Raw genomic sequence first — 27,818 nt, forward strand, 5'->3', positions numbered from 1 at the left:
AGAGGGTGATGCCTGAGCCGACACCAAACACAAGGGCCAGCCCACGTGTGTGCACGTGCGTGTGTGTGCATGTGTTTTCCTGGGTACATTGTGCACGCAGACTCCTTGCTCCACCGATCTCAGCGGCTTTGGCTGGGCTTGGCCTTCCTTGGTGGCCCAGGTGCAGGGAGGGTTGTCATGGCAGGAAGCATTGCTGCTGCTGGTGCCACACCCCAGTTCACAAAAGTGGTTCCAGCAGGAGGCCAAGCTGAGCTCCCTCACCTCACAGCACTGTGGGCACAGGTGGGGCAGGTGAGGACAGGTCTCTGCCAAGTTTAGTTCATGTCCCCCGGAGTGGTGTGCCAGGGGCTGAGGGCACAGTGCTGAGGGCTTCCCCAGCTCACCGTCTCAGCACCTCCCTGTATTCCCACCAGCCCCCTAGGCCTCTGCCTGTATGAACCATCCGCAGAGCCCCCACCCCACTCCTAAGCAAGACCGTGGGGTTCCCCGCCCTGAGCTGTGGACCTTGTCATTTGCATGAGGCTTTTCTCGCCATCTTGTCATTACTTTGAGGAGACCCCGTCACTGAGCCTCTGGGGTTCCTCTTACCTTATCGGCTCCCCAGGTCACACTGCACATGGGGTTCACACTCACTTTTGGGAACCCCCTTTCTCTTTATATCATCTCTTCTCCCCCCTTGAATTTGTTGATTCCATGATTTCATTTCTCCACGTTAAACCCTACACCAGCACTGTCCTATAGAAATATACTGCAAGCCACAAATGCAGGTGACGTATGCGATCATGTATTTCTAATAGCAACATTAAAAAAAAATTAAAAGTTCAATTAATGTTAATAATAATTTTGTTCTATACCCAATATATCCAAAATATTGTCATTAGGCATACAATCAGTATAAAACATCAGTAATGAGATGTTTTACATTTTTTAGAGTTTGTATATTGAAATCTGGCATATATTTTACACATCTCATTTAGGCAAGTGCCACCCTGGACGGTGCACAGCTTCAGGCTCTGTCCTGCTCCTACAAGTTAGATGGCCCTTCTCATCAGAACTACACTGTTTTGAGCGTTGGGAGAAAGACTCTCCGGGAGAGGAAATAGCATGTGCAAAGGCCCTGAGGCTGGAGTGCAGGGGGTCCTGGGAAGGGACCTATAACATGAGACTGGAGAGAGAGGCAGGAGGGTCTCATCACTGATAAGGAATGCCAGTCGCTGATCAGTGGAGGGAGGGGTGGACCGTTAGTGTCTGTCCCTCTGTCATGGGACAGGGGCATTTAGAATATTGTTGATGGCAACAAATTTAAAGATTTACTGGTAAGTCTTGGCACCAAATGCAAGATTGTGGTACAGATCTGACTGCAAATCTATGCCCTTTTTGGATCTATTATTAAAAACATGATTCAGTCTTTAAGCCGCCAAGGAAAGATGATTTATATAAAACCAAGTCCCTTCTTATAATGATTTGTATTAGTAATCACAAGTATAGATTTTTCTCAGGGTGCTTATCAGTGCAAAAAGAATTTGCAGCTAGGAAGCAATCAGAGCCCAGAGCTTGTATCGACAATTTGACACACACGCTGTGTCTCCCCAGCAGCATTTAGGATGAGCTGCATTTGATAACCGTGGGTGGTTTTTGGACTGTGACCACAGTGGCATGAGTTTTGTCGTCCAGGCAGAATTTTGCAGAGAGGGCTTGCGGGCAGCAACTGGACCTGAGAGCTCCGTGGCCTCCCTCAGTGGCCTCTGCGCTGTCTCGGCCGTAGGCACGCCTGGGAACTTGAGAACCCCCGGGCGTTTGTTCATTCCCTCAGCAACTATGTGAAGCCCACGGTGACAGGAGCGGGAGACATGCGGAGGGCCCGTTCCGGAAGGAGAGAACAGGAAAGGCAGAGATGCCGAGCTGGGACTGAGCTTGGTGGGAATGGAGGCAAAAAGAGTGTCGGTGAGCTGGAGTGGAGGGAGCCAGGGCGTGGGTGGAGGGCCGGGCCAGGTGGTCAGTCCCCTGAGGTCTTGTAGGCCAGGGTGAGGGGTCGAGTTGTATTCTTTCTGAGATGGACATGGCTTGCGGGGAGGCCTACAGCAGGGCAGGGGCGTGACCTGACTTGGGTTCCGACAGGACCCTTCTGGTTGTTACGTTGGAACTGGACTGTAGAGGGCACGGGCAGGAGCAGGGAGACCCTTCGGGAGGCATCATGATCACTGGGCAGGCAGCAGTGGAAGCTCGGTCCACGTGGAAGCAGCTGAGCAGAGGACACATGCTCCCGCTGGTGCGTGTTTGGGAGGTCACCTGATGAGTGCGCTGGATGTGGGGGCTGAAGAAAAGAGGAGAAGCAAGGGTGACGTCTCCGTGTGCGGCCTGACCCACAGGCAGGGGGGTGCACACAGCTCCTAGGAGCAGCTCGGGTGATCCTACCGACCGGAGGCTGGGCTCTAATTATAATTTTGCATCCGTAATGAATGCTTCCATGAAAGCAGGAGAATAAACAAATACAGTGAAAGGAGTGTGGGCCTGATGAGGAGCTATGATGCTGAGTTGTTTCCAGGTTGTTAGTTCTTCACTGCTACAGATGATATGGCCGGGAATGTCTTTAGACACACATCTTTTGCATATGCGAGTGAGTGTTTCTGAAAAATAAATTTCAGGAAATGGATGTGGCGGGTTTAGAGTCTGTGGCATCTGTTAGCTCTCGCCTGGCAGCACTAAATTGCATAAATCAGTGCCTAAAAGTCTTCCCTTCCACAAACAAACCAGAGTTCCTCCAGTGGTTGAACCAGCTTTTGAAAGCAGCTGAGGTCCTTTCAGGAGGTGAGGCATGGGGGTTGGGGTGGGCAGTGATGGGCTTTTTATAAACCACTAGACAGGCCCAGATCAATAATGCATGTTCCAAAAAAGCCCAGCACATTATCTCACAGTCTGCTACAACTGACAGGCGGAGGGTGGTCCTAAAAAATTTATCATCTGCTATTTTCTGCTCATCCATGCAGCGATTCTGACACTTCTCAGGGCTGGAAACTTCTCGACCAAGACAATCCAAGGCTTCCTTGCAGTCCCAGGCTGCAGGAACAGACCCTAATGAGTGCAGGACACAGCAGAGAGGGGCTCATCTTGTTTCCTAACCACAGGGCAGGCTTGGGGAATGCTGTACTGTGTATGACCATTTCTCCTTTCCCTGCGCGCATTTGACATGCCTCCCTGAGCTGTCCTTGGAAGTGTCAATGCCCAGGGAACTGGGTCCAAGAGCTTGGTGGCTCCTGAATGACCCAAATTATCATTAAATTGTCAAAGCAACTGGGGATAGCCCTGTGTTTGGGTGACCCTCAGAGGCCTTCAGCCTTTTGGCAGGCCATCTTGACTGGAAGGGGAGGTTTTTTGGCATGTGTCCTGCAGCCAAGGAGGCCATAGCACGGGTGGGTTCTGCCAGGCTTTCCTCTTTAATCCAGTCCCAGCAAACCTTTGGTGAACTTCCGCTGGGTTCCAGCGCCAGGGCAGGCGCTCACACACCCCGATGAGTAAGGCATGGTCCTTGCCTGAAGCAAGAGAATGTTTGCAATTTCCCAGGCCCATCTGTTCGATCACTTAAGATTTTCTTTAACTGGACTCACTTTTGAAGCTTAAAAAATATTATTTTAAAAGAAAGCTTTAAATTCTGACTCTAAATGGAGAAGCAGTATCTGTAACCTTTGGTAGGTCACTGCAGAAGCAAGTACAATGGAAACTGAGCAGTGTTGGTAAATTTTAGCAAGATGCTGCCTTCTCCGGGGCCTGTGTCTCTTTGCAATAAAGGGTGGTTGGCAGTTCTGAGAGCGGCGGTGAAGATGGAGAAGCCCCCGATGAGGCCTCCTCCTCTAGTCAGGGGAGAGAGACCTGGAAAGGGAGGAACTTTCTCAAGCATGAGTCAAGGATTTTTAATGTAGGGGCCCCACTGATGTGGGGGCTCTGGTGGGTGGAGGTGCAGTGAGACCCCAAAGGCCAGCATCCAGGGTTGCTTCTGCACAGCAGCTTTTCCTGAGCATCCATGCCGGGCAGCAGGCAGGCACCTTTTAGAGAACACTTCGAGGAGTGGCTTTAAGGATATGCCGCAAGAGTGGGTGAACCTGGGAACAAATGTCCACATTTCAGAAGGATCCTTTGCCTTTTATCTTTAAATGAAAACACCCAGAATAAGCATGTGACAGCAAGAGCTCCTTAGCCAGATGGCGGCTGTGTGACCTTGGGACAGTTCCCTGACCTCTCTGTGCCAGGGTATACTCATCCATGAAATGGGATAATGATCTCTCTACCTAAGGTACTCATGAGGGTGAAGGACCTGCCACATATTACATGTATGTAAACCTCAGTCTCATCAATAAGGCCACGCCTCCTTGAGTGCAGCCTTGCTGAAAAAAAAAAAGTTCTTTAATGTAAATGGCTCAAGGCACTGAGTGGCAGGATTAATATAGAAGTTCCTCCAGGGTGCACGGGTGGTTCCATGGTAGAATGCTCACCTTACATGTAGGAGACCTGGGTTTGATTCCTGGACCATGCATATATATATATATATATATATATATATATATATATATATACACAGACACACACACACACACACACACACACACACACACAGTGGAGCAGGCCGGCAGCCCACGCTCACTCAGGGAGAGCTGGGAGTGGCAAGCAGAGACACACACTCTGCCAGGTGTGCAAGTGTGACACACGGACATCTCCCCCAATTAGGAGTGCGTTTGTCAATCAACTCTACCATGGGCTCTTCTTCCACCATTACTGTGTGTCCTGGGGAACAGGGTTCGACCCCCGCACCTGACAAAAGGCCTCCAGCCAAGGGGTGGTGCTGGAGGGCTGCACGGGAACTGTGGGCACAAGTATCCCACTGGGTGTAAAAACACGTCACAACCACTCTGCCAGGATGGGATCTCTGTTACAAGTAAGAGAAACCCAACTCAAAAGGAATAGAGCAAACAAACAAAAAAAGGAATTTTTTTGACTCTTGTAGATTAAAAAGTCCAAATGTAATCCTACCTTCAGGTGTGGTTTGATCCAGAAGCTCAAGAGATGTCAGACATCTGTCCCTCATTTCCCTGAGCTCAGCTTTCCTCTAAGTTAGCTTCAACTCAGGTCAGCTGTCCACGTGGCACCCCTGCAGTGGTAATGCTGCAGTGAGACGTCCCCCTGGAAAGAAAGCTTCTCTTTCCTATGAATGCCAATAAAATCCCCAAATTTAGAATCTCTTGGGTCTGGAACTCTCTGGGATATCTGGTCTACCCTGAACCAGTCATGAGAATGGAATACAATGATTGGCCAGCAGGGATGGGGCCAAGCCACTAGAACATGCGGTTTGAGAGTCGGGAGACAGGTGGGTCCCTAAAGGAAGACTCAAGAACTGGTGTGGAGAGGGCCAAGGGTTTGGTGTGTCAAGTCCAGATGTCCATGGCACTCTCACATGGCTCTCTTTCAAGGATGGCTGCTCACACTCTCCACCAGTCTCATTCATTCATCAAATGTTTATTGAGCTACCTACTGGGTATCAGAGGTGGTCTGTGGCACTGGGGATCCCACAGCAAACAGAATCGACAAAAACCTCTGTTCTTATGGAGCTGACAGACAAAGAACATAATACACAAGACAGTGAAAAGTGCTAAGGAGAGTAATGCAAGGAAGAGAGAGTGAGCAAGGAGAGGGGCTGGGGACAAGGAGGGTTGCGATTTTAACTAAGGTCACCTCACTGAGAAAGGGATATTTGAACAAAGACCTGAAGAAGGTGAGGGAGTCATCCAGGGAACCCTGGGAAAGAGCAGTCCAGGCAGAGGGAACAGTGGGTGCAAAGGTCCTGAGGCAGAAGCTTCTCGGCAGGCTCACAGAGCAGTGAAGAGGCCAGCATGGGAGAGCATGTGGACAAGGACAGGAAGAGGGGACGGCTAAGAGGCAACGGAGAGTTGATAGAGGGGTGGCTCACGCAGGGCTTTTGACCCGGGGGCGGAGGGCGGCTTTGGTTTTATTCTGAGGGAGATGGACACCGGTGGAGAACGTTTTGCACAGGAGGGTGCCATCCGACTGATGTTTAAATACATCCCCTCTCTGGCTGCTGTGTGGAGAACAGAATGCAATCAGGAGTCCACTGCAACCATCCAGGAAGGAGGCGATGGTGTTCAGACCAGGAGGGGAGAAAGTGGTCAGCTGCTGCCGTACTTTGAAGGTGTTGCTGATGAGATTTGCTCACGGATGAGATGAAGAATGGGAGAGAGGAGTCAGGAATGCCTCCAGGGTTTTGGCCTGAGCAACCGTAAGGATGAATTTGCTGTTTACAGCCACGGAGAGAACCATGGCTGCACCCGGTGAGGAGCTTGGCCCTGGAGCTGATGTGCTGGAAATGCTTGTGAGAAGCCAAGTGGAGCTTGTCCAGTAGCAGCCAGACATCCGAGTCAGGAGTCCAGGAGAGGCCCAGGCATGGGTGCGGGGAGGGGAAACTATATGCCAACTCTGTGTAAGCTTTTCGGGGTCCATAACGCTCACCCGCCTCTCAGAGGGTCTGTGAACCTGAGAGTTCAGGCCTCCCGCGTGGCAGCTCAGAGGTCTGCTTTGGGGAGCAGCTGGTTTGGAAAGAAAGGCTCAGGAGTGGTTCTGGCCAGGACACAGTTTTCCACTGTCCATCTGTGAACACAAGGAAACCACACCCTGTGCTACAGACTGATATTCAGGGGTTCGGTCCCAGGCTGCGGGCTTGGGTACTCTGTAGGGCTCGGTGACTGGAAGCCCAACACAATATGCCCAAATTCCGGACACCAGCTTGGTGGTAACTTCCAACTTAGCCTCTGAGAGCCCACCTCCTGCCATTTCTGCACACTGCTTGTAGGGGCTGGAAAGCCACGTGAATACAGGTTATTTGGGGGAAGAATTTCATTTGGACCCACCCTGGTGTTCAACTTCCCAAGTGCATTCCTGCAAGATTTTTTAAAAATTCAGCGACACTTAGGAGATCACTTGAATTCTGGAAGCCAAGTGTATCAGGATTACGTTTGGCTGCATGGAAAAGAAAACATAAAATAACCATGGCTTAAACAAGATAGAATCTTGGTTTTCACTCACGTAAGAAATGTCTGGAGTTACACTGACTCACACTAAAAATATGATGAGTTCTCATAAGAATTACTTCAAAGATATGATTCTTGTATAAAGAATGTTTAAGTCTAGGGTACAGGGGAAAACTGCTGTTGCATGCTGTGAGCTATGTTCAAAAGGAAACCGTCAGCACTACCACAGCTACAGCAGAGGTAAATAATGGGGGGGGACAAGGTTAAGAGGAGGTTTAGATTTTGTATGTGGTGAGGGTGTGTTTATTGGTTTTCTGTCTCTTGGGAACAATGAAATTATCTAAAACTGAGAGTGTTGATGGACTGTGGATTTTGGGCCCTCTACATGATGCCCGATGAATGCAGGTGGCTGAAGGATGCACGGACAGAGAAGTAGAATGGGGAACGATGGTGTATACTTATGAACAAAGGTTGTGCTGCTACAAAAAGGAACAATGTCATGAGGCATGCAACAATCTGAATGAATATGTGGGACATTTGGTGAAACAAAAAAACAACAATGGTCTGGTCACCTTTAGAAAATGCTTATAAGAAAACAGGGGCCTAGATTGTAAACTTTTAGAGCAGGCACACTAAGTCCGGAGTGGTGATTATTATTTCTGGATTTTAAGAGGCTGTTTTATATATATAACCTGATACTTAGATAAAAACGAAGCCAAACAGGTTGGGGTTAAAATAATTCAGAACATAGGGGTAAGGAAGACAGTGTCTATATTTCAGAACCACACATACTCTTTGAGACCAATGGAAGAAAGGTTTATCTGATCTGGAACTGAAATTTTCTGTAGTGCATAATCTAATTCAACCTATCTGCATAGCTCATTTGAACAACTGAAACACAGAGAGCACAGAATAAGAAAGAGGTCCTTTAATCCTGTATAGGTTACTGTAATGCCTGGATACGTCCTAGAGTATATTCAGCAAATAATCAAAAAGTATTGGCAAAGTCCCCTGAGGGAGGGGAGAAAGACTACGGAACTATTAAACCTGAGCATCAGGGAATCCCCTGATACTGTGTCAAACTTTAGGGACACCCTAATCCATAGGCCATGCCCTCGAGCCTGAGGCTTACTCTTGTGAAGCTTATATAGGTAGCAGAGAAGCTTAGACTACCTATAGGCATGCCTAAGAGTTACTTCTGGAGGACCTCTGGTGTTGCTCAGATGTGGCCTCAGTCTCTCTAAGCCCAACTCTGCAAGTGAAATCATTGCTCTCCCCCGTACATGGGACATAACATCCAGGGGTGAAAGTCTCCCTGGTGACGTGGGAGAGGACTCCCAGGGATGAATCCAGACCTGGCACCGTGGGATCAACAATTCCATCCTGACCAAATGGGGGAAAAGAAGTATAATTAATAAAGTATCAGCAGTAGAGAGAGTTCAAACAGAGTCAGAGGCTACTCTGGAGGTTGCTCTTACACACGCTTCAGGCAGACCCTGCTACCTATCATAACCTGCCAACCCCCAACCAGGACCATTCCAGTCAATCCTAAAGAACACCTAGGGCAATATATAAGATTCCACAAGGGTTCCAGCCACTAGAGTAACTTTTCAGAAACCAAACTCCAGATGGGTCCCTGGTCCAGATAAGTCCTGAAACCTAGCCCAGCCTCTCCAGACATCAGATAGTTCCATCTCCCTACCCCATATTAGTGACAGACCCTTCCAATATCAAAAATTTAGAATTTCCATAGCCCAAACAACCCCAAAGAGAGGGATGGAAAGATCAAAGGTGATGGTGGAATTATACATAGAAGATAGGACTTAACAAATGAATATGAATGCTGAATCATTAAATAGATATCTTTTTTTTTAGCCTCCAGTATTTTAGAGCAGTTAGAAGTAAAACCTGAAATTGTTACCATGTCAAAATCTGAAATATGTTCTAGAACCAATTGTGGTGCTGTGCTTTGAAATTTATAGCTTTTTTATATATATGCTATTCACAAAAAAAAAAAAGGAAAAAAATCTATTGTGATGATAAAAAGGTATTTAAGCCCTCTAGCCTCCTAAATTCTGGAGCAGCTAGAAGGAAAAATCTGAGAGGATTGTACAGTAGCCCATGACAAACTGTAGGATCTGTCCTTGTTGAAGAGTGCTTTGAAAACTATTGCTTTTTTCAGCTTTTTGCTTTGTATGTATGTTATACTATACAATAAAAAGTTTAAAAACCTAGGGAACTGCAAAAAAGCATAAGGAAAATGGAAAATATATATATATAGTCCCCTACCCAGGAGTTTAAAAAACAAAAAAATGTCTGGAGGTTAGCAATCTGGGGCTGGTATGGTGGCTCCAGGGTGATCAGGAACCCACGTTCCTTCTCTGCCTTTCTGTTTTCCACGCTTTGTGTGACGCGTCCATGTTCAAAGTCGCCTTATGATTAAGATGGTTGCTGGAGCACCAGTCATCACAGCCACATTCCAGGCAGCAGGAAGGAAGAGGAGAGGGCAAAAAGGATGGACTTTCAAGTTAAGTCAGCCCATGTTAAGACCATTTCTGGCTCATACCAGAGAGTCACATCCAACATGGACAGAATTTAGTCACATAGCTCACCTGGTCTCAGCAAGAAAATGAGGTATGCTCAGACTTGAATTGTTCAAGGAGAGTTTAACTATTTTTTGCTAAGGTGTGATCAGCTGTGAGGAAACCACAGGGATAGTGCAGTACTTCAACGCTCCGAACAGTGGGGTCATTCCCAGCCCAGGGCCCAAGGGGATGAGGGGAGCCAGTGAGTAGTTAGTGAGTCTGGAGGCACGTTGTCCCAACAGGAGCTTCCACTCTCCACTGAGGGACACGGCCAGAGAGAGAGGTGCAATCCGCACCCCAGCCTCACTTTCTTTCTTTCCTTTTGCTGATCTCCTGCTAGCTTCCCCACCCCTACCACCACTCCACTGATCGCAGCCAACCCAAGGACAGAGGGTAAAGGAGCCTATTGACTCAGCCCAGCCAGGCCAGCTCCCCGGGGCAGAGGGCTGGGCACAGCGTGCATGTGGGAGGCCAGAGGGAGGGCGGCTGACACATGTGGCTGGCACTCGTGCTGCTGATACAAGGGGGCCTGGGAAATTAATTTCCCACCTCAGGGCCTGGAAGAATAAAATCGGGGCCTGGGAGAAGGAAGAAGGAAAGGGTAGATTTCGGTGGGCAACCCTGGGTCTCACCATCCCAGGGCTCAGGAGCCAAGGGTTCCAGTGAGTCTGCAATGGGTGGGGTTTTATCTGCGGCCACTGGTGAAAGCTGGCGTGATCAGATGGAAATGGTCATAAGGCCGCCTGGGAAAGGAGTCTTCCAGGAAAAAGGACAGCAAGTGCCAAAGCCGTGTGCCAGGAACATGGGGGAGCAGCAGGAGCTGGGGAGCGAAGGGGGGAGCGATGGCCGATGAGGGTGGAGGGGAGATGGGGGAAGGGCATTTGAGACCTGGTCAGGCCTCCAAGAGGGTTCGGATTTTATTCCAAGGGCAGTAGAAAGTCACTGAAATGTTCTGAGCTGGCCAAGCATGGGTGATTCTTGTTTCCAAAAGGCTGAACCGGGCTGCAGGTGGAGAGGGCGTGGCATGGGGACAGGAATGGAAGTGGGGAGCCCTGTGGGGAGACCCGTCGGCCGTTGCGGTTGTCCAGGTGGGGGGTGATGGGGCTCGGAGCAGGACAGCGTGCTGCAGAGGGACGGAAGTGGACGGCCCAGGTGCTGCAGTGAAGGTCACGCACAGGACCTGCCGGTGGGTGACAGGTGGGAGGGGAGGCGAAGAAACAAGAGGGACCCCGGGGTTCTGGCTGAGCAGTTGAGCCGGCGGTGGTGGCATTTTCAGAGATGGAAGACAAGACGCAGAAAGGAGGGACGGGTTTTCAGGCTTGGGGTGGCCATGTGGGTGCTCTGCCGACAGCGCGTCCCAGCGTCTTCTGGTTTACCGGCTGTGCAGCTCACCCTGAAAAGTTGGAAAAGCACCCCGTAGCCGCCTCGTAGAATAAATATCCTCTGCCAAGGGCAGTGCGTTGGAGAATTACAAGTGGAAGGAAAGGTTTGGGTGGAGCTTCTCGGCAAGGACACCAGCAAGGACTGCTGCGGTCATGGCGGTGGTACTCGGCCCTCTGTGGCCCTGCGCCCCACGGCCCGCCGTCCGGTGAGAACGGGCGTCTGAGTTTTCTCCCAGAAGCTTCTGTAACCAGAGCCAGCAGAAGTCAGAGGGAAAAAAATGACCGCACTGGTTGTCTCTGACAGTCAAAAGTTCACTAATAAAATTCACTGTGGCCTCTTCAGCATCTGCCTAATTGATGTGGGGTTTAGGAACCAGTTTTGCGTCTGGGCTTTTTGTAGCTAACACTGGCAATAACACTTGACTTTAAAAACAATTGCTGCCATCAGGAATGGTTCACCTATGCCATTGCCGTGAGGAAACCTCGTCTGCCAAGCAGGTCTGGAGAATCCAGGGTGGTTCTGGGTTGAGCTCCAGGCACGGCAATGGTTGATGGGCAGGTGTAAGCACATTCCAGCAGGAGGTGGGGAGCAAAGGTAATTGCACTGAGAACAGTGGACCCTCTCCGCCCAGGTGTGGCCTCGGTTGCTACTGGCCTTCCCCAGCCCTTCCCCTGGCCTCCTGCTGAGGACAGCGACCTGTGGGGGCCCTCAGGTCCGATGGGCCGCCAAGCTGCCCCAGCTGCCCCAGCAGCACTGCAGGCATTCAGGGACGCTCAGGGGCAGGCGAGGGTTTGTCCAGCCCCACAGGATGACAGCAGCAGCCTGAGGACGGGGGAGGACACCTGTGACTTGAGCTCATGGGTCCCTGACCTGTCCCCACCTGTACCACGGCCAGCAGCCTCGCTTCCCCTCCAAATGCTGCTCTCTGCGGGTCTCACTTAGAAGTCGTCTCTGTGCCCCATTAGGGTGCTACCTCTGCAGATTCCTGTAACTCGCCCTTCCTGCTGGAATAGAATAAGCTAAGGTTGCAAACCCCATGCCTCCAGAGGTCTGGCAGGCTCTGCGCAGGAGGGAGGTGGGCAGGGGAGGGTCCCCGGTGGGGTCCCACGGGGGGGTCCAGGGAGCACCTGCGAGAGGGCGGCCTTCGGAGGTGGACCTTTGCTAGGGCCATCCAGCTGCCTCCCCCCAAGGCCAGATCTTTGTGTTGTTCAAGCAAAGCCAGGAATCTGAGTTGATGTGAGAGCTCCCAAGTGAAAAAACAGTTAGGTATTCAGTTTTAAAAACACGTTTGAATAGATCTATACCATGCCCCTATGAAGGGAGGATCCAGTCCAGAGGCACTCAGCTTTGAACTCAGTGTTATACTATCTTTAAAAAAAAAAAAAAATTTATTGTGAAATATAATACATGTGAAAGCAAAGCAATAAAAAAACAGTAATTTTCAAAGCACACTTCAACAAGGAGTTACACAGCAAACCCCAGAGTCTGTCATGGGCTACCACCCCACCATCTCAGATGTTTGCTTTTAGCTACTCCAAAACACTAGAGGCTACAAGGAATATTAATTCAGCATTTTCTCACCTCCTTCCCCTTTAATCCTTCTCCTAATCCATAGGGATTGTTAGGCAATGCCCATTCTGACTTTTTCATACTGAGAAGGGGTGTCCACACTAAAGGACAGGGGGGTGTGATTAACTGATGCTATTGGAAAGGCTGGTCCCTCTGGGTTTCAGGATTTATCTGACCTAGGAGCCCTGCTGGAATTATATGTTCCAGGAAGACAAACCTAGTGCATGAAACCTTGGTTCGAGCCCTGGGTGTCCTTAAGAGTCAGCAGGAGGGATGTGGGTTGGGGTTTAGCAAACCACGGCAATCAGCGCTGTCTCACTGAAGCTTGTAAGAGCAGCCTCCAGAGCAGCCTCTCGACTCTGTGTGATCTCTCTTGGCCACTGATGCCTTATTTTACTACACTTCTTTCCCCCTTTTGGTCCAGAAGGTATTGTCAGTCCCACGTTGCCAAGGCCAGCTCATCCCCGGGAGTCATGCCCCACGCAATCAGGGAGACTTTCACCCCTGGATGTCATGTCCGACGTAAAGGGGAGGGCAACGATTTTCCTTGCAGAGTTGGGCTTAGAGAGAGAGAGGCCATGTCTGACCACGTCTGAGCAACAACTATTAGGCCTTGTTTGGGCGCTCTTAGCTTCCCCTTTACAGAAATAAGTTTCATGCGGACAGGCCTCAAAATCCACAGCTCGGCCTATTTTCTTGGGAGTCTCCAATGGTTGAGACGGTTCCTGGGGTTTCCCAGATGGGGAAGTTCAATAGTTATATATATACTATTTTTTCTCTTTGGACCCTCAAGCGACTCTACCGATACTTTTTCTTTTTAAATTCTGATAGTTTTATTAGAAAAGGAAAAAGGCAGCGTTTAGGATAATGAGCACAGTGGCCCCAGATGATATAATTGGAGGTGATGTAATTATTGAACCTGTGCAGATTGATTACATGCTTAGTCATAGAATATATGTAAGAAAATGCTGGCACATTGTGATGAAGTGTAGGTGATCTGTAGGTTAAAGTCTGAGCTACTCTGCGTGCAGGCAGGCCCACTTTGGCTCGAGTCTCTGTTATCAAATAACTTTGGACGTGGGGTGGGTTAGTTCCTGGCTGGCCCAGGACCCTTCATTAACAGCCATTAGGGGCTGTCTTGAGCGATTACAAGACTCTAAAGTTGAAAAACTGGATAACTGAGTACAAATGAAGGTTAGTCACAAGGTTTTTACAATCATAGGGCAGAAAATAAAGGCTGTACAACCACCATCAGAGATCAAGGCACCTGAATTACAGTTTAGAGATTTCAGGAATTTCTGTCTGTCTACCTCAGTATACCAGCAGAACAAAATTGCATTTGTTCAATTTAAAATTTGTCGTAAAACTCCTTTATCAGAGGTTGAAAGAAAATCTGTTTGTTTTCATAATATCTTAAAATTACAAACAAAAGTATACTGCATGTCAAGTTCTGGAAAATATACTGCAATTGTTTCCTTTATCTCAAGCCTAAAACCAGGAAAACGTTTCCATATCTCTCGAAGATCTTTTACTTTACTTAGTGAAACTTGGTAATTAGATTTTATTCAGTTACTTCTATCCCAAGGCTATATATATTTTTATCATGATCTGATTACTACAGTTACCATTGCAGAGGTATTATTGGAAAAAAATAATCTTAATGAACACAGCCTATTCTGTAGCATTTTTTATGCTTTCCATTTCTAATCTCCAGGCCCAGTAAAAAAAGAATTCTAAACCCCATTTTGCCCATCTTTTGGTGCCCAGCCCTCCCTCCACATCTGCTGTACGTTATTAGGCCTTGGCAGAATGAAGCCTGTCTTTTTGAAAGTTTTAGGTTAGGGCTGTGGAATTTTGAGAGTTTTATACTCGTCTTTAACTATTTCAAATTATTAGATTTATTTTACTAAAAGCTGGGCGACGATGGCTCATAGGCAGAGTTCTCACTTGCCATGCCAGAGATCAGGGTTTGATTCCTGGAGACTGCCCGTGCAAAAAAAAAAAATGTAAAAAAATGTGTGTGTGTGTGTGTGTGTGTGTGTGTGTGTGTGTGTGCTAAAAAGGAAAACCGAAGCTTGGGGAGATACAGTGACTTGCCCACATCTTGAAGCTACTTAACGACTGTGCCCAGTCTGGAATGAAATCTCTGGCCTCTAAATTGTATCCTACGTGCTTCAGTCTCCAGATACAGTAGAAGGGATGTGGTTGTTTGGAGCTGTTAAGTATCCCAGAAAAGGGAATATTCTTTTAATCCATCCTTTGGGTGCAAACTTATTGTAGGTGGGACTTTTTTTCCATGAAGATGTGACCCAGCCCATTCAAGGTGGCTCTTAATTCCCTTGCTGGAGCCCTTTATGAGAGGATGAAAGATGAAACTCAGATGAAATTCAGAGGTTGCCCTGGAGAAGCTAAGAAAGGACCCCCAGATGATTAGGGGAAAACATGCCCAAAGAAGCTTGGAGAGAGCCATTGAAACCAGAACCAGGAGAGAAGGATGAGCAGGTGTCCCCATGCGCCTTCCCATGTGACAGAAGCAGCCCAGATGCCAGCAGCCTTTCCTCAGAGAAGGTATCTTCTTCTTGATGCCTTAATTCAGACATCTTAATGGCCCTAGAACTGTGAATTTGTAAACTAATAAGTCCTCTTTGAAAAAGCCAAAAAAAAAAAGCTGTGACCAGGACAATTTGAAAAGGTCTTTCCTTCTTCCAGGGGCAGCCCTTTGGCAGTTTTCTGCTGCCTTAAGATTTATATAAAACTGCCTATTTATTTCTTAAGCAATTCCAACAGAGCTTTTTTAAAGAATTTTTGTTCCTTTGTTAAAACAGCTGGAAGTATGAGAATGTACATTAAACAGGCAGACACAAAAAGAAAGTCAGTTACACAAGAAACAGTAGCACAGAAATACTTTTCAGAGGGGCAAATAAAAGATTGAGTATACATTATCTCATCCCATTTCTGCCTTTTTGCAGAATGAGTTTAACTGTAATTTTTTTAATTATTCATTTTTATTGATATATATTATATATTCACATGCCATGTGATCAGCCAAAGTGTACAATCGATGGCTCACAATATTATTATATAGCTGTGCATTTATCATCACAAGCACCTTTTTTTCTTCTTTGTGAAAAATAACATCTATACAAAAAAGCAATAAATTTCAAAGCATATTGCAACAATTAGTTCTAGAACAGATTTCAGAGTTTGCATGGGTTACAATTCCACAGTTTTAGGTTTTTAACTCTAGCTGCTCTAAGATACTGGAGAAAAGAAATAGCGGCATAATGATTCAGCACTCATACTCATTTATTAAACCCTACATTCTCTGTATAACTCCACGGCCAACTTTGACCTTTCTCCCCCTCTTTAGGGGTGTTTGGGCTATGCCCATTCTAACGTTTTCATGTCGGAAGGGGCTGCCAATAATATGGGGTTGGAGGATGGAACTAGCTGATGTTCTAGTCCCTTTGCATTTCAGGACCCATCTGGACGTTGTAGGTTTCTGGAAAGTTACCTGAGTGCATGGAACCTTTGTAGAATCTTTTATAATGCTCTAGGTGTTCTTTAGGATTGGTTTTGGTTGGGGTTTGACCAGTTATAATAGGTGCCAATGTCTAACTGAAGCACGCATAACAGTGACCTCCAGAGTAGCTTCTCGACACTATTTGAACTCTCTCAGCCACTGATACCTTATTTGTTATACTTCTTTTCCCCCTTTTGGTCAGGATGGCATTGTCGATCTCATGGTACCAGGGCCAGGCTCACCCCTGGGAGTCCTCTCCCACCCTGCCAGGGAGCCTTTACCCCTGGATATCATGTCCCACGGTGGGGGGGGGGGGGGGGCAATCATTTCACTCGCAGAGTTGGGCTTTGAGGGAGAGAGGCCACATCTGAGCAACAACAGAGGTCCTCCAGAAGTAACTCTAAGGCTTACCTATAAGTAGGCTAAGCTTCTCCACAACCTAACCTAAATAAGCTTCACAAGAGTGAGTCTCAGGATCGAGGGTATGGCCTATTGATTTGGGTGTCCCTAAAGTTTGACACAGCATCAGGGGTTTCCCCCGTGGTAAAATTTAATGGTTCCGTATTTTTTCTCCCATCCCTCAAGGGACTTTGCCAATCCTTTCTGATTATCAGCTTAATATACTCTGGGATGTATCCAGGCATTACATTAAGCTATACAGCTACCGATACTTTTTAATTATCAGCTCACCATAGTCCGAGATGTACCCTGGTATTATATTAAGCTATACAGAAATACAAGGCGTTGTTTCCATTCTGGACTCCAGGAGTTGGGTTGTTTAAATGAGCCATGCAGAGAGGTTGATTTAGATTATGTATTACAGAAAATTTAGGTTCTAGACATAATAAATCTCTCTGCCTTTGGTCTTATCTGGCAGGTAAAGGCCAATCATCTTTTACCCTGCATTCTAATTTCCCTTGCACCCAGCCAGACTGGCCTGATCTCTTTCTCAGTTGCTTTAATTGTTGCTGTATATAGCTGTGCTGGCTATCAGGGCTGCAGCCCATCTCTGGGTCCCATGTTTCAGAGAGTTACTCCGAGTCCCAGGGACATACCAGCCGATACACATGTACCTTGGCGTCTCAGCATCCAGAAAGACCCTTCCAGTTTCAGACTAAGTGTGCTGGCATAAAGACTCACAGCCCAGGCTCCCATTTTGTTATATGTATTTTCTGAGTGAGACCTCAGCATATCTGTTCTTTCGTTTTTGGCTTACCGTGCACAACATATTGTCCCCAAGGTTTATTCAGTTGGTCACGTACCTCTCAACGTCCTTCCTTTTTGTAGCCGCACCAGATTCCATCACATAAATGTATCACATTCACTTTCTGCTTCTCAGTCACTGGACCCTTCGGTTCCCTCCATCTTTGGGCATCATGGATAATGTCCAAAATAAACGAACCATGTCTTACAGTGTCCTCACTTGGTGGTACAATCAGCAGCACTCTCAATTTTAGGCAAGTTTCACTGGTCTAATGAAACCAAAGAACCAGCAAGCACCGCGCCACCAACTATCAAATCAAACCTCCCCCTTATCAACTGTCCCCCCCCCCCAGTTAGTTGCCCTGCTGGTGCTGTGGTGCTCATGATGTCTCCCTGTTAACTGCTGGCCATAGCATGCATTTTTAGGTTTCCCCCTACACCCCTCTACTTTTGACTCTTTATCCACTATGCAAACCTTTGAAATAAGTTCACACAAAAACTTATGATAGTAGATTTAATCAGTGGGATACATGGCACCATACATCCCCTTTCAATCCTATTCACCCTCCCTACGGCAGTGTTACCCATAACCCCGCCCATTAGTTACCATCACTTCTGTCCATTCCCTTGCATTTAGGTTCAACTTCTTAGGGCAGCCTTTCCCCCATCTCTACTTTCTGTGCACTCTAGCTCTCCTATGCTCTACAGGGTCAACCTCTGAGATTACCTTACCAGAGTGATAACAGTGAAATGACACAGTATCTATCCTTCTGTGTCTGACTTATTTCACTCAGCATCATGTCCTCAAGGCTCACCCACGTGGTCAGATGCTTTGGGATCTTTTTTCTTACTGCTGCATAATATCCCATCGTATGTATATAGCACCTTTTGTTTATCTACCTGTCTGTTGATGGGCTCTTGGATTGTTTCCATCCTTTGGCGATTGTGAATAGTGCTGCTATGATCATCAGTGTGCAAATGTCTCTTCACGTTACTGCTTTCCACCCTTCCGGGTATATACCAAGTATTGGTATTGTCAGGTCACAGGGCAACTAAATATTAGTTTTCTGAAGAATTGCCAACTGTCTTCCACAGCTGCTGTACCATTATACATTCCCACCAACAGGGAATAAGGGTTCCAATTTCTCCACATCCTCTCCAACATTTGTAGTTTTCTATTTGTTTAATAGCAGCATACTATTCTTGAGGGCTATAATAATTAAAATGTTTTAAAGTTAGTATGTGTTAAATGCTTACTGTACGCCAAGCATCGGACTAAAGGCTTTACATACATTTCTCTGAATTAAAATCCAGAGCAATCGCAACAAGGCATGATAATTTTCTCTACTCTGCAGAAGAAACTGAGGCACAGGTGGTGAGATCATTTGCTTAAGTAAATGAATTCGGAAGTAGCAAAGTCAAGATTCGAACTCAGGCCTTCTGCCTCTAGAGTCCTTGATCTTATCGCTATTATGTTGGGCATGGCAATCCAGAGTATTCTCGAATTATCCAAGAATTGAACAGTCAGAAGGAACCTTAAAACTAGAGTTGTTCATGTGCTGTGACTTTGCAGCTGAGGCACTGCAGCCCAAAGAGGAGGGGACTTACCGCGGCTCTGCCCTCATTCTCCGGTCTCACAATTCCGCGTCCTTTATACCCAGAGTCCACAGATGAGAGGGGGCCTGGTGGTTCAGTCTAAACAGAAGGGGTGTGTGTGAGTGTGTGTGTGTTGCACACCCATGCACATATTTAGCAGCTGAACCCTTTTGACATCAAAAGCAAAACAGGTGAGAGAGGACTCCCCTAGGGGAAGAGCAGGCCAGAGAGCTGGGAAGGGGGCGTGCCCCTTTCATCCCCAGCCTCTTTTACTCACACACAGGTGCCCAGAAGAGCAGGAAAGCAGCGTAAGGGAGGGGACGGGGGATTTCAGTCAATGCCATCTAGGGAAGGCCTTGCTGAAGAGACCATGTTTGCAGAGACCTGCATGCAGTGGGGGTGAGTCAGGCTCAGCTGTGAGTGCAGCCAGTGCAAAGGCCCTGAGGCAGGAGCATGCTTGTCAAGGAGCCAGCAGCAAATCAGCTGGGGTGGCCAGAGCAGCGGGTAAGCCAGGGAGGGAGGCAGGGGCTGTGGTTGAGACGGGGCAGGCGTCCAGGCCGTCCAGAAGTTTGCAGGCCCGTCCAGTGATGCTGGTTTTCATTCTTGTGAGATGGTCAGTGGAAGAGTCTGAACCAAGGAATGTGAGGTCTGACTTAGTGTTTAAAGGAGCATCTGGCTGCTGGGTGGAGGGCATAGAGCAGGGGGCAGCGGTGGAAGTGGGAGACTGCAGGAGGCCCATGGTCCAGGCAGAGGCACAGGGCTTAGACACAGTGTGGGGTCAGGATCCTGAGTTAACTACTCCAGCTTTCTCTCTCTCCCTGTCCCACCTCCCTCTTCCTCTTTCCAAGGAGTCTGACATCACAGCATCTAATTAGTTACCTATAATGCTAAGACAGCAAACATAGTAAGGCATCATCCCACTAATTATTGATCAGAACCAGTAACTCTGTGCCTCCAGCATTGAGGGCCACGGGCGTTTGTGCATCTGTTCCCAGCTGAGCAGGCCTCGAGCACAGAGGGCCCCTGGAGTGGCAGAAATGGGGTCATGTTTTGAATCTTTAAAGTCCCTGGCACATGCCAGGTCCCCAAGGCTGCTCCACCCCACACCTTTAGATGAGTGCACTATTCAGGGCTTCCCAAAGTAGGGGTCATATCACACTAGATTATCTGAAGTGACATGTCAACAAACATTTCTTTTACTATTTATGAACTTATTTTGAGGTGCCTCAAAAACATATAAATAGCATGTCAAATCTATAATTTCACAGACATAGTTACTTGGGTTGAAATGAAAGATTTTTTTTAAGTCACTTTAAAGAAAAGTATTAATAAGTGTGCAGGTAATGCAATGAGGTGGCCAAGAACAGCTCTTGCAAGGGGGTTCAGGAGCGAGCACCGCGAGGGAAGCACTGAGCTCCTGGGCTGCTGGGCGGGCTGGGCAGGCTGGGCCCCAGAATCGGGTCCCGTCGGTGGGCTGGAGCCCCACCAGCCAGCAGTCACGGACAGAGGTGTCAGGGTGACCTCTCCCGAGCGCAGCACCGCGGGAAGGCTTGCTCATGGAAAGAAACCGGGTCTGTTTTTCTCTGCAGGTCCCCGGGTTTATATTGGACAAAGCCAGTTTGGGTTGGCTGGCCTGGCTTCATCTGAAATATTTAAAGCTGGCCTCTTAACTCTGCACAGCCGCGTCTTCCAGGCTCTCACCTCCCATCAGAGCTGTCGGTCTGCATTAGAGCTGGGGCTGGGCGAGGGGATTAGATCATATGTTTTTGTGTCACAGATGTTGATTTATAGAGCTTGTCACCATGGCAGTTTTAATAAAGCAGGTTACTGTCCCCAAGGGGAGGCTTAACATGCAGCGCTACTTAGGCTGCTGTCATTTCAGGACATTGTAAAAATTGCCCTTTAATAGCTGACTGACACCACTCTCCTTCAGCCAGTTCCTGCGGGCAGGGGTGAGGGCGCTGAGCAGACAGGCAAAAGTACACACTGGTCAACAGCGGCCAGTAGCCAGTGTCCTCTGAAATTGGTAGAACGGAGACAGACACGGTTTGAGCCCATTAAAAATAAGCCCTGGTTCCTCGGGCAGCTTGCTTTCTGCCCACGCAGCATTTGGGGCCACTGAGTGTGGTGAATTCTTCGCCGGTGGCAGTGTCCAGGGGAGAAGGCCGGGAGGGCCACTGGGCGGGTAGCTTCTGTCCTTTCTGCAGGCTCCACAGACTGGAGAGGCCATGTTCTGATCTGTGGGCCTCAAGGTGTGGACAGGGCGCAGGGGCTGTTCTCCCTGGACATTCCAGAAATGGGTGTGCAGCCTCTACTTGCCCAGACGTAAGACTCTGGGGCAGGAGCTGTGCGGCAGCCCGCGTGGGAACCTGATATCCCAGCTCCACGGGGGGGGGTGGCAAGTACGATAAATATGCAGGGGGTTATGGAGTGTTAGAAATGGTGACAGCATTGAGGAAGGAACACAAGGAAGGAGATGTGAAATGTCAGGGTGGGGAGGGTACAACCTTGGACGTGGGGCTCAGGGAAGGCCTCACCGAGCAGGAGCCTTTTGAGCAAAGATGAGAAGGGGTGAGGGCATCTGGGGGAGAGGCATGCCATGGGCACAGGCTCTGGGGAGGGAGAGAGCCTGGCAGGGGCCCTGAGGCTGAAGGGGCAGCGTGGAGCTGTGGGCAGGGAGACGAGGAGGCCACGGCAAGGCCTTGTGGGCCACTGTGAACTCTGGGTTTTTCTCGGAGTCAGTGGGAGCCATAGAGGGTTCTGAGCAGACAAGGGAGCCTGGCTGTGTCATGGGGAATAAACAGAGTCTAGTCGGGAGGTGAGTAACCAAATTCAGGGGAGAGAGGATGACTGACTGGCCAGGGCAGAGGTGAGAAGGTCTGGGCTGTGCAGGGGCTTTGAGGGGAGACCAGCCCCAGCCGCTGGCGTCATGATCATTTCCAGGGTCACTGGGGTCCTGAGGTATAGTGGGGGGACTGCACTAAGCTCACTAAAGCTGAGAGCTGACACAGTGCATCGGGACCTCTGAGCCCGCCCTCGGCACCCTGTTGCCGTGTCCCGCAGAGGGGACTGGCCCGTGGGTTTCCTGAATGCGGAAACCTCTGCTGGAGCCTCTCACACCCTTTCCCAGGCCACATGGCCTCAATAGGTCATTTCAACCGCCCGAGCTCAGTTCCTTGCAGTACAAGGCGCAAATGGTTGGTTCAGTCATTAATCATTAGGATGATTATTACTGACATATAATACTGCCCTTTATGCCAGGGATAAGTCGGCACCACCTCAACTACTGAGTTATATTTGCATGGGCAGCACCGGGAATCGAACCCGGGTCTCCAGCATGGCAGGCGAGAAATCTGCCACTGCGCCACCATTACCCGCCACTACCGAGTTGTATCTGAAGTTGCAAAACCAGTTTATTTAGGGGCCTGAAGTAAAATGAGTGGGCCGCGCTGGGGTAAGAGCTTAGGGGGCGCCGGGGAGCATGGCAGCCCAGAGGGCCATCACCTGGGGGAAGCCGAAGTCCTTTGACGATAAAATAAAACAACAAAACACCTCGTCGATGGCAATCAGTTCGGGCTCCTGAGTTGTACGGAAACCCCGGTAGCATGAGAGAATACTGAATTTGTTAATTTAGCAGGTACGTGTGGGGCACCTCCGTGTGCCGGGGACCCCAGCGCCATCCTCGTCGAGGCAGCAGGCAACACCCTGCCCAGCGGGGCACGTCCCAGGGGCTGATGGAATGAAGTGAAGGGGGTGGGGGGCCAGAGGGCGGGGGGCAGCTCCAACAGGGGCAGGGGCAGCTCCAACAGGGGCGGGGGGGCAGCTCCAACAGGGCCGGGGGGCAGCTCCAACAGGGACGGGGGCAGTTCCAACAGGGCCGGGGGGCAGTTCCAACAGGGGCGGGGGGCAGTTCCAACAGGGGTGGGGGCAGTTCCAACAGGGCTGGGGGGCAGCTCCAACAGGGGCGGGGGGCAGCTCCAACAGGGCAGGGGGGCAGTTCCAACAGGGGCGGGGGCAGCTCCAACAGGGCAGGGGGGCAGTTCCAACAGGGGCGGGGGCAGTTCCAACAGGGGCTGGGGCAGTTCCAACAGGGGCTGGGGCAGCTCCAACAGGGGCTGGGGCAGCTCCAACAGGGGTGGGGGGCAGCTCCAACAGGGCAGGGGGGCAGTTCCAACAGGGGCGGGGGCAGTTCCAACAGGGGCTGGGGCAGTTCCAACAGGGGCGGGGGGCAGCTCCTACAGGGGCGGGGGCAGTTCCAACAGGGGCGGGGGGCAGCTCCAACAGGGCAGGGGGGCAGTTCCAACAGGGGCGGGGGCAGCTCCAACAGGGGCGGGGGCAGCTCCAACAGGGGCGGGGGCAGTTCCAACAGGGGCTGGGGCAGCTCCAACAGGGGCGGGGGGCAGCTCCAACAGGGCCGGGGGGCAGCTCCAACAGGGCAGGGGGCAGTTCCAACAGGGGCGGGGGCAGCTCCAACAGGGCCGGGGGGCAGCTCCAACAGGGGCGGGGGCAGCTCCAACAGGGGCGGGGGCAGTTCCAACAGGGGCGGGGGCAGTTCCAACAGGGGCGGGGGGCAGCTCCTACAGGGGCGGGGGCAGTTCCAACAGGGGCGGGGGGCAGCTCCAACAGGGCAGGGGGGCAGTTCCAACAGGGGCGGGGGCAGCTCCAACAGGGGCGGGGGCAGTTCCAACAGGGGCTGGGGCAGCTCCAACAGGGGCGGGGGGCAGCTCCAACAGGGGCGGGGGGCAGCTCCAACAGGGCAGGGGGCAGTTCCAACAGGGGCGGGGGCAGCTCCAACAGGGCCGGGGGGCAGCTCCAACAGGGGCGGGGGGCAGCTCCAACAGGGGCGGGGGGCAGCTCCAACAGGGCAGGGGGGCAGTTCCAACAGGGGCGGGGGCAGTTCCAACAGGGGCGGGGGCAGTTCCAACAGGGCTGGGGGGCAGCTCCAACAGGGCTGGGGGGCAGCTCCAACAGGGGCGGGGGCAGCTCCAACAGGGCAGGGGGGCAGTTCCAACAGGGGCGGGGGCAGTTCCAACAGGGGCGGGGGGCAGCTCCAACAGGGCAGGGGGGCAGTTCCAACAGGGGCGGGGGCAGTTCCAACAGGGGCGGGGGCAGCTCCAACAGGGCCGGGGGGCAGTTCCAACAGGGCCGGGGGGCAGCTCCAACAGGGCTGGGGGGCAGTTCCAACAGGGGCGGGGGCAGTTCCAACAGGGGCTGGGGCAGTTCCAACAGGGGCGGGGGGCAGCTCCTACAGGGGCGGGGGCAGCTCCAACAGGGCCGGGGGCAGTTCCAACAGGGGCGGGGGGCAGCTCCAACAGGGCAGGGGCAGCTCCAACAGGGCCGTGGGCAGCTCCAACAGGGCCGGGGGGCAGCTCCAACAGGGGCGGGGGCAGCTCCAACAGGGCCGGGGGGCAGCTCCAACAGGGCCGGGGGCAGCTCCAACAGGGCCGGGGGGCAGCTCCAACAGGGGCAGGGGCAGCTCCAACAGGGGCGGGGGCAGCTCCAACAGGGCTGGGGGGCAGCTCCAACAGGGGCGGGGGCAGCTCCAACAGGGCCGGGGGGCAGCTCCAACAGGGGCGGGGGCAGCTCCAACAGGGGCGGGGGCAGCTCCAACAGGGCTGGGGGGCAGCTCCAACAGGGGCGGGGGCAGCTCCAACAGGGGCGGGAGCAGTTCCAACAGGGCTGGGGGGCAGCTCCAACAGGGCCGGGGGGCAGCTCCAACAGGGGCGGGGGGCAGCTCCAACAGGGGCCAGTGGCCCCTCTAAGAAGGGGACACTTGAGCAGTGACGCGAAGGAGTTGAGAGGGGCCCTGTGGAGGGGTGGACCCCCCAGGCAGAGCCCCGAGGTGGGAGTGTGCCAGCTTTCAGGCCCAGGACCCCCAGGCAAGACCCTCATCTTCCCATTGGTGGTAAAATTTTAGGGTTGGGGTGCATGGCTGGCCCAGTGGGAGAAGCTCGCCTGCCACGCGGGAGACCTGGCTTCAATGCCCAGCCATGCGCCGCCCTCACCAAAAAAAAAAATGTTATAAACAAAATTCCCTGTTGTACGTTTCACACATGGGCCTGTGTGTGTGCATGTGCAGACATAGAGACATATTTGCAGGGAGACACATTAAAAGCAGCATCAGGTTGAAGGGATGATTGATGGTGAGCAGAGGTCCTGCTGGGACCCCGGGGCCCCCCAGGGTTGTGGACCCTGAGCTGTGCCCCACTCAGCAGCTCCAGGAGGGCCATGTCACTGGAGCTGTGGGAGGCATGGTAAACCAGAGGAATGCTGCTCGCCGGGATGATGCCCTCCAGTTGCTGCCCTGTGACCTCTGGGGTCACTGGCCTTCTCGGGAAAGCCAGGTGGCCGCCGGGGGTGGCCCTGGAGTCCCGGAGCCAGGAGGCCTCAGCCGGGGTCTCAGGAACCCCCCCAACACACAGACCACCTCGGCGCGGGTCGCCAGGCAGGCTCTGTTCCGGTCCCCTCAGTCCCTTCAGTTGGTCAGTGGGTCTCCCCAGAGCACCGAGCACAGATCCCACAGGGGGAAATAGGGAACCAAGGCAGACGGCGCTCAAATCACCTCGATTGCTCAGTCCAGAGGCTGAGGCAGGCCATGAACTAGCAAACCAGTCAATGGGGCCATCTCAGGAGGTGACAAATGCCGGGAAGAAGTGACATAGACTGGAATGATAGGGGTTCCTTCAGATCAGGAGGTGAGCCAGACAGCTCGAGGTGACAGTCCATCTGAGAGCTGGATGGCAGGACAAGTCAGCCAAGAGAGAGAGCCGGGGAAGAGCAAAGGCCCTGTGGCAGGAATGAGCTTGGAGCACTGGAGAAATAGCAAAGAGGTGAGAGGCAACAAAGGAAGTGAGCACAGGGAGGAGGTAGGGCTGGAGAAGCAAGAGGGGCTGGGGTTGCAGGGACCAGACATGAAGAGTCTTTCAGGCCACCTAAGGAATTTGGGTTTTATTCTGAGTGCAATGGGAGCTACTGGATGGTGTCAGGCAGTGAAAAGGTATGATCTGTGTTTGCCTTGGGGAAGCTCTTGCTGTGCTTCCTTCCCAGTTTGCAAAGCCAGCCACATAAATCTCCTTTCATTCCCGGCCCCTGGGACCGAAGGCTGAGGTGGGTCTGATGAGTTGTTTCCAAGCCTCTGGGGCCTGTTAGGTGTTGGGATGGCGACTCCCTGGCATGGACGCCAAAGCCTGTATCAGCTCCCCAGGGCTGAGGACAACGTATCAAAAGTGGGGGCTTAAAACAACAGAACTTTTATCCTCTCTCCTTCTGGAGGCCAGAAGTCTGAAAATTGGCAGCAGCGCTGCACCCTCCAGGGGCTTTGAAGAGAACCTTCCCTTGCATTTTCCTTCTTCCCGTGACCTTCTCCTGTCCATGTCCTCTCCTCTTCCATCTCCTCTAAGGACACTTGTCATTGATTTAGGGTCCACCATAATCCCGTATGACCTCATCTCAAATTCCTTAACATAATTACATCTGAAAAACCCTGTTTCCAAATAAGATCACACACACAGGCTCCAGCAGATGGGACATGGACATGTCTTTTCAGGAGGGGTCACCATTCAACCCTGCAAGCTACACGGGAGAAGTAAACCGGGACTGGCTACAGAGGAGGAAGAAAAAGCCTCACTGGATATTTACATTCAGCCCACTAAGCATTTGCAGATAAACCGTATGGCAGGCACCATTATGTCTCCAGTCTGCACTTATTGAGTACCTACTGCATGTCTTGTGCCGCGGTGGAGCCAAGCATCCGGCACTTGGCAGGACACACAGCTGGGTCCAGGGAATGCAAACTTGCCTGGCACATAGTAGGTCTTCCACATGTGTCAGTCACCTTCCTTCCTTGGTGCCTTACCCCACACACTTCTTCACCCCTCCACTGAGAAACAAGATTGGGCATGAATGAAACCACACTACTTGGGGGTGTATTAAATCCCAATTACACGTGCTATACACCTGACAAGAGCTCCAGGAGATCAGATAGAAGTTAGAGTGATCCCAGCAGGCTCTTGAGAAGAGGTGCTGCTTGCCCAATGGGTGAGGTGTGGGTGGAGGTGGGAAGGGGTTCTAGCTAGGAGAGCACGGCATGAGCACAGGGCATGGCCGAAGCAGACGCTTTCAGCTGAGAGGTGCTCAGGGAGGGACTAGGTGGCCAGGTTTCAATAAAAGTGAACAATTCTTGGGAAAGTTCCAAACAAAACAAAGTCTAATCTTCCGTCAATTTACACAGTGGTTGCTAAAAAAAAAAAAAAATTAGCATAAGCTAATACCCTGCAAAAGGGATGTTCTGTTCCCATGTAACAACAGAGTTAAGTGTCCCGGCTCAGGTCATTCCTAAACAGGTCTGCACCTGCCCAGGGGATGCCCAGTGAGCCTCAGACCCAGGACACTCCTCCGGGCAAGGACTGCCCACCCCCCACCCCCAGTGCACTGCGAGAAGGCTGGCATCTCTGGACCTTGCCCAGATGTCAGCAGTGCCTGCCTCCGCCTCTTCCTGTCGGGTTGGGGGTCCTGCCCTATGGAGACCACGCTGCAAACCGGCCCCAGGCTCAGCTGGGGCACACGGCAGTTAAACACCTGCAGTGTCGAGGGCAGGGGCAGGCCCCCACCTCCCCCCACCTTCCCCCACCTCCCTTCAGCTCCCCCCCACTCCCCACTCCCCCCTCACCTGCCCCCATGTGCTCGCAGGCTCCATGCAGGTGATGAACAAGACGCGGCGCTTCATGGAGCGGGGCGGGGCGCACTTCATCAACGCCTTCGTGACCACGCCCATGTGCTGCCCCTCGCGCTCCTCCATCCTCACCGGGAAGTACGTGCACAACCACAACACCTACACCAACAACGAGAACTGCTCCTCGCCCTCCTGGCAGGCGCAGCACGAGGGCCGCACCTTCGCCGTGTACCTCAACAACACCGGCTACCGGACAG

At 51.3% G+C, this 27,818-nt stretch overlaps 1 protein-coding gene and 1 long non-coding RNA gene across 4 annotated transcripts in view; one reads left to right on the forward strand and one right to left on the reverse strand.

Moving 5' to 3' along the window:
* Positions 1-27,818, forward strand: part of SULF2 (sulfatase 2) — a 118,353-nt gene that overhangs the window by 23,660 nt on the left and 66,875 nt on the right. For all 3 annotated transcript variants that reach the window (XM_077167522.1, XM_077167529.1, XM_077167537.1), the window contains exon 3: positions 27,579-27,818. In XM_077167522.1, coding sequence (XP_077023637.1) covers positions 27,579-27,818 — 240 coding nt within the window. The remainder of the gene's footprint in view (positions 1-27,578) is intronic.
* On the reverse strand, positions 17,296-27,803 carry LOC143688998 (uncharacterized). Its single transcript, XR_013178448.1, has 4 exons — positions 27,559-27,803; positions 18,903-18,989; positions 18,195-18,504; positions 17,296-17,456 (listed from the first exon to the last, which is right to left on the reverse strand). It is a non-coding gene; the product is annotated as an uncharacterized LOC143688998 (long non-coding RNA).

This window comes from Tamandua tetradactyla, chromosome 1 (genome assembly GCF_023851605.1).
Source record: "Tamandua tetradactyla isolate mTamTet1 chromosome 1, mTamTet1.pri, whole genome shotgun sequence".
NCBI lineage: Eukaryota > Metazoa > Chordata > Mammalia > Pilosa > Myrmecophagidae > Tamandua > Tamandua tetradactyla.